At 44.2% G+C, this 8,380-nt stretch overlaps 1 protein-coding gene across 2 annotated transcripts in view; it reads right to left on the bottom strand.

Moving 5' to 3' along the window:
- The window catches only part of LOC119355908 (ABC transporter F family member 4-like), a 10,425-nt gene extending 6,149 nt beyond the window's left edge, over positions 1-4,276 (bottom strand). Inside the window, exons 1-5 of one of the 2 annotated variants that reach the window (XM_037622791.1) lie at positions 3,430-4,276; positions 3,193-3,339; positions 2,956-3,096; positions 2,705-2,860; positions 22-731 (exon numbers count right to left, since the gene is read on the bottom strand). In XM_037622791.1, coding sequence (XP_037478688.1) covers positions 438-731; positions 2,705-2,860; positions 2,956-3,096; positions 3,193-3,339; positions 3,430-4,230 — 1,539 coding nt within the window. In that variant the 5' untranslated portion in view covers positions 4,231-4,276 and the 3' untranslated portion in view covers positions 22-437. Of the gene's footprint in view, positions 1-21; positions 732-2,704; positions 2,861-2,955; positions 3,097-3,192; positions 3,340-3,429 lie in introns of those variants that run through there. The other variant, XM_037622790.1, reaches the window with a different exon arrangement.
- Positions 4,277-8,380: the final 4,104 nt, after the last annotated feature.

The following is an 8,380-nucleotide window of genomic DNA, read 5'->3' on the forward strand; positions in this document are numbered from 1 at the left end:
GAGATGCAAGCTTTGCATTTTCTCAAAGAAGACAATAAGCATTACATGACAATTTGTGCAACAAAATTATGAAAATGCCACAGCCCTTTTTGTTTTGAAGTCCTGCTAATTAAGCTAGGCTTACAGGGGTTTAAAGTGTATCTATAGAAAGTGTATGTCCACCATAGATTCAAGCAAAACGTCAGCAAGCTATTCTGGGCATAGATTTAACAACCGTATAAGCCAAATCACGGAAAAAGCGCAATGGTACAATGTTCAAAAGGAAAATGACAATTGCAAGCAAAGACAACCACAAGTGTGTAATAAATAACAAGACAGACTGTTCGGTAAGCATGGAAAAGCGATTCTGATCCTATGCAATGCATAAAGTTACTTCAGCCAGGTGATTGAAATAATTGTCAGAAAATACTTCAACAATGAAAGCAAGAAGGAAAATATTACGTAACAAAAATCCAAAGAACCAAAAAAAAGTATGCACATAATATGAAAGCAAGCATACCTGGGTGACAATCAAAATATGATTGCACCCTTTCATGTGTAGAGTCGTAGTACTTCACACCGCTGCGCGTCTGCCTTTTCTTTGTTGCCGGAAGGCGAATTCTAGCATTGCCAAGCAGCATATCGTATTCTCCCTGGCTAAATGGTTTGCGGAGAACACGGATCAACCTTTCCTTGAATTCTGAATCTGGCCTCTCCATCATATGTGTAGGCCATACAACACCATCTAAGCCCTGTGAAAAAATGAACTTATCACGACTCACGAGTATGTAGAATATGAGAAATATAGTTTAAAAAACTTTTATAATAAGGAAAAATCTAACAAAATATTTGAATGATCAGTTCAAACCTAAAGATTTTTAACTGGATCATATAGGCTTTCTGAGCAAACCTGCCATGCATAATATGGTAAGTGGATAATTTTCCTTTATTTTGTCAATCTTAATGTTACTGTGCTCATCTCTACCATCGTCATACTTTCTTTCCTTTTTGCTATCCCCAAATTGACCTGGGCTAGGCTACCCAAACTTGAGCTGAAGCCTAACATGAGAGAAATGTTGTGGATATCTGGTGGTGGTATATGTCCAGATTTCCGTAGTCAACGGATAACTATCCTGTCTTTAATATGTACTAGACAATTGCCCGTGCGTTGCAACGGGAGTATAAACATTCTAGTAGATTAGCCCCTGATTGCACGTCTATTATTGTATTATTGTTTTTGAGAATCCACGTATATTATTATATTGATACGCTAAAATCTTACCAAATCTTTGTATGCAATCGCCATAATTTATCTGCCATTTTATTGTTAAACACTTATTTGGTAAGAATTTAATGACTTGCCAACAAAATATGTGTTTATTTTGGTAAGACAATAAACATGAGACAATTGAATGGATGAGAGAAAAATCAAATATGGGAGGAAAAAATCAAAGAGGATAAGGAAAGAGTGGGACGTATATATGGAAGGTTAGACGAAAGAAAGGTGAAATGGGAACCTTATGTTCGTTTTAAGTAGTAGAGATATCCGCTCATAAATGGATGCATCGCCAAACATTACTTGAAACTTTGAGAGAAGAAAAAGGAAACCACACACACAACTATATGTTATAAAAGTCCAGATTGGTCAGAAACAGACATGTAACATGTTTTAGAATTCCATAAGAAATACAACTCTATATTTGATTTGTCTCAAAAATTCAATTTGCCGTATTTGTGTAGTCAAAGTGTGCTGAAAGAAGCAAAGCACCATGAACTCAGAATGTTCACTTGGATACTAGAGTGATCCCCTGTTGGATCACTAAACAGAAAAAGGTGATGAAACCAAGCGTGCAGTCTTCCTTGAGCTTGGTTGCATGTTATTTTGCTCCATCCAAATTAGCACAGACCTGGTTGCGTGATATTTATTCGAGGCAGATCAAAGCATGCCATGGCTCATGCCAATCCTCCCTCCCTAGGCCACTTGCTTGAGGTATAATAACGGGCCGTAATTGCACTAAAGGCAGCAAACGAAAACATTATTGAACAGATCATTGATGCCAATTTCTGTACTTTTTTTATATTAGGAGAGGGTTGTAATGCGTGTATATATGCAAGAAAAAAAATACAAGTAGAGCCAAAGGAGACAAACAAAAATAATTGAATTCACTCTAAAATAAGTGTGTTCTGAATGTTAAAGAGAGGTGTGCATTAAATAGTTTATTAAGTCATAATCAGGAAGTGCCATGTATTGCCCCCCAGGACACTGTACCACCATAATTTTGTAAACAGCATGTCATTTCAATCAAGAAATAAGGCGAGCGAACTGGCATTTTCTCAAACAGGTAAGTTGGAGGAACTACAGTTGATCATATCGGCTCAAATTGAATGGTTACAGATGCAATGAATGCCCCTCCATATTTAACAAGTACTATACACCACATTAATTTATTCAGAACTAATGTGATGCAAAATGCAGCATTGTAGTTTTCAGGCATGCTATAGGAAGCATCAACATCAACATCAACTAGGCACATTGGTACAAGACATAATACTGTTCTAGCATGTCGATAGACTCTTATGTCGCGTATCTGCCGACGACCACAAGTATAAACCACAGAAAATTTATTCCTCACTGCTGAACACATATTTGCTCTTTTTACTATACTATTAACCAACAGTGCAGACTGGGGACAAAAATAAAAGGCATAGGAAATCAAATCCTCACCGAAGCAACGTGAGGCTCAGCATCATGTCTTGAATTCCTTTCTCTGTTCACAGTATTCAGTGTTTTCACAGGCAGGCCCCTCGACGGCTTCTCTTCATCATCCTCCAACTTGATCTTCTTAGCACCATTTTTCACCCCCTTCTTCTCCTTCCAACCCTGTTCGCACAGGTATGCCATGGGCTTACTCTGCTTTAGGCAGTAGGCAGTATTTAACTGGAGGAGAGGGGAAATGGAGACGATTTTTTCTTTACCTGTTGCCAATGCGCAGGGGAATCGAGAACACGAGCGTTCAGCGGAGGCCTACCCGTGCTAATCACTGGCACCTTCTCCTCTTCCTCCTCCTCCTTGATCTTCTCAGCACCATTTTCTCCTCCGTCCTTCTCTCCCTTACTCTGTTCGACCGTTAGCACAAGTGTGTAACATGAGCTTACTCTGCTTTAGGCACGCGGTAGCATTTAACTGCAGAGGGGAAATGCACACGATTTTACCTTCTGCCGATGCGCAGGGGAATAATCGCGCATACGAGACTTGTTCTTCTGAGCACGATTTTTAACTCCTCTACCTTGATCTTCTTCTTCCTCCATCACTTTGATCTTCTTACCACCATTTTTTGCTCCTTTCTTCTCCTTCCGGCCCTGTTCGCACAGGTGTATGCAACATGCGTTTACTCTGCTTTAGGCAGGCGGCAGCATTTAACTGAAGGGGGGAAATGGAAACGATTTTACCTTTTGCCAATGCGGAGGGGAATCGTGCACACGAGCCTTCAGCGCAGGCCTGCCCACCTTCCTCTTCCCCTTCCCCTTCTCCTTCCTAACGCCGCCGCCGTTCTCCCCTGAAGCAGCCCGGGCAGCCGCTTCCTCCCCATCCTTCTTGTCTGTCCCAGCAGCCCTGTCCACCTGTCCGTAGCTGAGAACCTCGCCGTCCATCTCGAACACCAGCATGTCGTCAACCACCCGCGTGTGCCTCCAGAATGTGCTGTAGTGCTCATCCATGTCCGCGGTTTCGTTCCCAGGGATCTCCGCGGGGAGTTTCGTCTCCTCCACCGGGCGGTCGCCTCCTTCCGGGGCTGGGGAGGGGAGGGGGGCGCTTCGGGCTTCGCCATCCTCGGGCTGCTCGCACTTGTTTGCGCGGGGAGGGGTGCCGGGACGGCCGCGGGCAGGGCGCTCGAGGGCGGAGGAATGGCCGCCGGGGTGAAGGTGCTGGAGGTGGCTGAGGTAGTCGGGGTCGACCTGATAGGCGCTGATTCCTTGGGCGGCGAGCTTGGCGGCGACCAAGTCGGCGGAGGAATCGCCGTCGGGGTGGAGGTGCTGGAGGTGGCTGAGGTAGTCGGGGTCGACCTGATGGGCGCTGATTCCTTGGGCGGCGAGCCTGGCGGCGACCAAGTCGGCGGAGGAATCGCCGTTGGGGTGGAGGTGCTGGAGGTGGCTGAGGTAGTCGGGGTCAACCTGATGGGCGCTGATTCCTTGGGCGGCGAGCTTGGCGGCGACCAAGTCGGCGGCGGAAGCCGGAGCGCGTGGCCGCGGCATGGTTGGGGTTTTTGGGACTGGGTTGGTACTCTAAGCCTCTAGGCCGTGAATGCGAAGAGACGCATAAGCTAAGTGGGAACGCAGGCAATTAATTGGAGGCTCGCTCGTGACACAGTGGAGTACTCCGCGAAAGCGAAGAGACGCCACAGGGACAGCTGGACAGGGGAGCGAAACATGCCGCTTTGGGAAACCATCCAACGGCGCCTGGTTGGCTGATGAACAATGGTGGAGCGCACACTTGACACTTCAGTTGGGTTTGGAGCAACTCATAATTTTCCGAAACAGTGTTGCTAAGGCCCTGTTTGGTTCATAAGTCCTAAGGCTAGCCATAGTGGGGTAACTTACGTAGTAACTTAACACATCTCAAGACAATTTTGCTTATGTGGCAAGTATTTAATGAAAAGAAAGGTGCTTGGAGTAACATAAGGCTGATTGTAATGGGGAGTATCATATACTAGTATCATGCATATGATACTAGTATATGATACTACCTTCCTAATGCATAGTATCATATATTAGTATCATGTAGTACTCTATTTATTGTCATGCATGACACAAAGTAGCATCGCATTTAATATGATACGGTATCATGATATGATACTACACCCTCTTTTTTTTCATTTAATGTTATGACACATCATCAAAATTGCCTAGTTGGCATGCATGATACTAGCTATGATACTACCATTACGACCAGCCTAATATGTTACTGTAACATAGCGCTTCCCGAGGTAAAATGAGTCTATAAGACAATAAATGAAACAAACTATGACACTACTACTACGATACTTTGCACTATGGGGGTAGTAACTTAGACTAGTGTCATGCATATGACAGTAGTCTAAGTTACTCCCCACTATGACCAGCCTAAGACTTTTTCTAGTCCCAACTAAAAAGTCTCTAGTCCCTAAAAAGTCCCTCCTTGTTTGTTTCCAGAGACTAAAAAGTCCCTAGTCCCTTCCTAGAGATTATTAAATGATCATGTTGTCCTAGTATATAGAGAAATAACAATCAAACAACATCATGGGGTGGCGGGCCAATAAATGCATGGAGGGGCATTGTTGGAAAAGTCCCAAAAAAGACTCCCCCCCCTCCGTTTGGTAAAAAAAGTCTCTAAGAGTGACTTTTTATAGCCCCTACACAGAAAAATCCCTGGAAACAAACACCCCCTAAATCTGAGTGGAGCTAGAATTTATGTCTCGGTCGATGCTATACACATGAGATCTTGCATGAAGGCTCGCGCGAAATTTTCATTTTAGCATTTTCTTTTCATATATGTCATGCCACTTGACTGAGATTTGGTTAAATCGTGATTGACTGAGACCTAGCCAAACATTTTTCAAAACTCCGGCCTCCAATACACGTATGAAACACATTTCATGAAATCTTGGAGGTTAGGATTATTCGCACACCAAAACACGTCATGTAATGAGATATTAGTCTCGGTCAAATGTACCATACGAAAGAAACAGGTAATGACAATACTATTTATATGATAATAATAGCAAAGTGATATATGGTCATTGTATATTTTGTTCATGGTTAGAACATTGATAAAAACAATGCATGTATCTCCCAGTGGAATTATAACCAAATAAATAGGTGAAGTCATGTTCCTGACAACAAAAATATTATGACTCGACCACTAGCAATTTTATCAAATGAAGAATCCATTCTCTTTTTTTGCATGGTTAAAAGGGATTTCATTGCTCAACGAATGACAAGTTTGTTCCTACGAAGTAGAGGAACATCTGCGGGTCCAAAGCACAACCACACAGCGTCCAGCCTTCCGTACAACCGAAAGCAACAAGAGCATGACTAACAACATTCTAATTCCTACATGCATGAATAATAGAAACATCCCTTTTACCAAAGAGCCTCTTAACTTCCTTGTGACGGTGTCATACATGGGGGTGGCTGTCCGAGGGTAGCCCGACAGAATACCTGTCAGAGGGCCCACAAGTCCTAGCAATAGATGGGAGCCCGAAGAGGAGGATAAGCTCCTGGCGACCAACTTAACCTCTAGCTATGGCAGCGGCTACCCTAGATCGCATCTCCTCCTCTATAAAACCCTAGCCTCTACCGTTTATATAACTAAGGGAGGCTAGGGACCTCTCATTCCCATCTACTCCGGTAGGAACAACTCTTGGTAGAAATCTCATATATGCTCTTGTAACCCCTCGCACGAGGTATGCCTTAACCATAAATAACAAACATGAGCAGGATATAGGGTATTACTTTTCGGAGTCCCGAACCTGTGTAAATTCCCCGTGCGACCTCCGTTCCGAGACTTCCAGCTACACTAGGACCGCTACCGAAGGATTTGACAATTTTTTGCACTGTCAGTTAGTGTGCCAGGCACGGGCCGCGTCAGTTGGAGACCAATCTTAGATTGGATCTTCCCCAGCCTCCGGCGGGCTCCCACTAGGGGAGAGCCTCACCTTTGGATCCCTCACCTTCATCGTCGATGGGGCGGGTCGGGTCAACATCAACCCACCGACGCACCTGTTCGCACGCTCTACGCCGGCGTCATGGACTTCGTCATCAATGACGATGACAATCCCGCATGTGCCTCCTGATCATTTTGGCACATCCATCATCAACCATGGCATCTTCGCCACCAACTTGAAGACTGTCGCACTCGCCCGGGCCCCGGGAAGCCACATACCAGCAGACCTCACTGAGCGCCTTCATGACCAGATCGACTAGGAGACCGATGGTTGGTCGTACGCATCAAGCTATATGACAACCTCATTGCCGACCTCTAACTACGAGGACAACGGGACACAGACAACCCTTGTGATACGTCTTCAATGTGTGTGTGTGTGTGTGTCTATATATATATATATTATTGGTTCATACTATTATATTACCAATCTTAAATACTTCATATGCAATTTTATATCATTTTTTGTGACTAACCTATTAACTCAGTGTCCAGTGTGAGTTGTTGTTTTTTTGCTTTTTTTGGCTTTTCAAAAAATCAGAATCAAACGAAATCCAAACACGATGAAAATTTATAGTGATTTTTTATGGACCAGAAGGGACACTAGAACGTTCAGCGGGAGGCCATAAGATCTCGGGAGAGCAACAAACTCACCCGACGCGCCCTAGGGGGGCACGCCCCCTGAGCTTGTGGGTCCCATACAACTCCGTTTAACCTAATTCTAACTCCATAAATTCTCAAATATTCCCAAACCAATAGAGAGCCAACTAATATGTCTCCAACGTATCTATAATTTTTTATTGTTCCATGCTATTATATTATCTATCTTGGATATTTTATATGCATTATTATGTTGTCTTATATCATTTTTGGGACTAACCTATTAACCTAGTGCCCAGTGCCAGTTGCTGTTTTTACCTTATTTTTGCCTTTACAGGAAATCAATACCAAACGGAGTCCAAACAGAATGAATCTTTTTGATGATTTTTCTTGGACCACAAACACCCTTGAAGCTTCAGGAGGAGGCCAGAAGGGCCACGGGATGGCCACGAGCTCACAGGGCGCGCCCTATGGGGGGCCTGCAAGCTTGTGCCCCCCCTTGCAATGTCTACTACATAACTTGTTCTTGTAGACTCGTGTTGGGCCTCCAATTGTAGAGTTTTGTAGGAGAGTAGCAAATTTCTCTCGAGTGGATGACCCGAGGTTTATCAATCTGTGGGAGGTGTAGGATGAAGATGATCTCTCTCAAACAACCCTGTAACCAAATAATAAAAAGTCTCTTGTGTCCCCATCAAACCAAATACAATGGTAAATTGTATAAGTGCACTAGTTCGGCGAAGAGATCACTAGTACAATGACGTCCTAAAACACGGTTTAAAACCCCTTTCTGCGGCGGCATTTGGAACCGTCGCCAAGTGAGTGTGTGTGATAGGGTGTCCTTCCCACACGACCCAGAAATCGTCGGGGATAGACCCTCCTGGGACCCAGGCTGGGGTCGTGTGCGATCGGGCGAGGCATCGAAACCCAATCATTTCCATAGGTATGTACATCCCACACGGCGAATCCCATAAATCATTTCCGTAGGTATGTACATCCCACACGGTGAATCCCAGAAATCATTTTCATAGGTATGTACATCCCACACGGTGAATCTTAGAAATCATTTCCGTAGGTATGTACATCCCACACAGTGAATCCCAGAAA

Source organism: Triticum dicoccoides, chromosome 2A (genome assembly GCF_002162155.2).
Source record: "Triticum dicoccoides isolate Atlit2015 ecotype Zavitan chromosome 2A, WEW_v2.0, whole genome shotgun sequence".
Taxonomy (NCBI): domain Eukaryota; kingdom Viridiplantae; phylum Streptophyta; class Magnoliopsida; order Poales; family Poaceae; genus Triticum; species Triticum dicoccoides.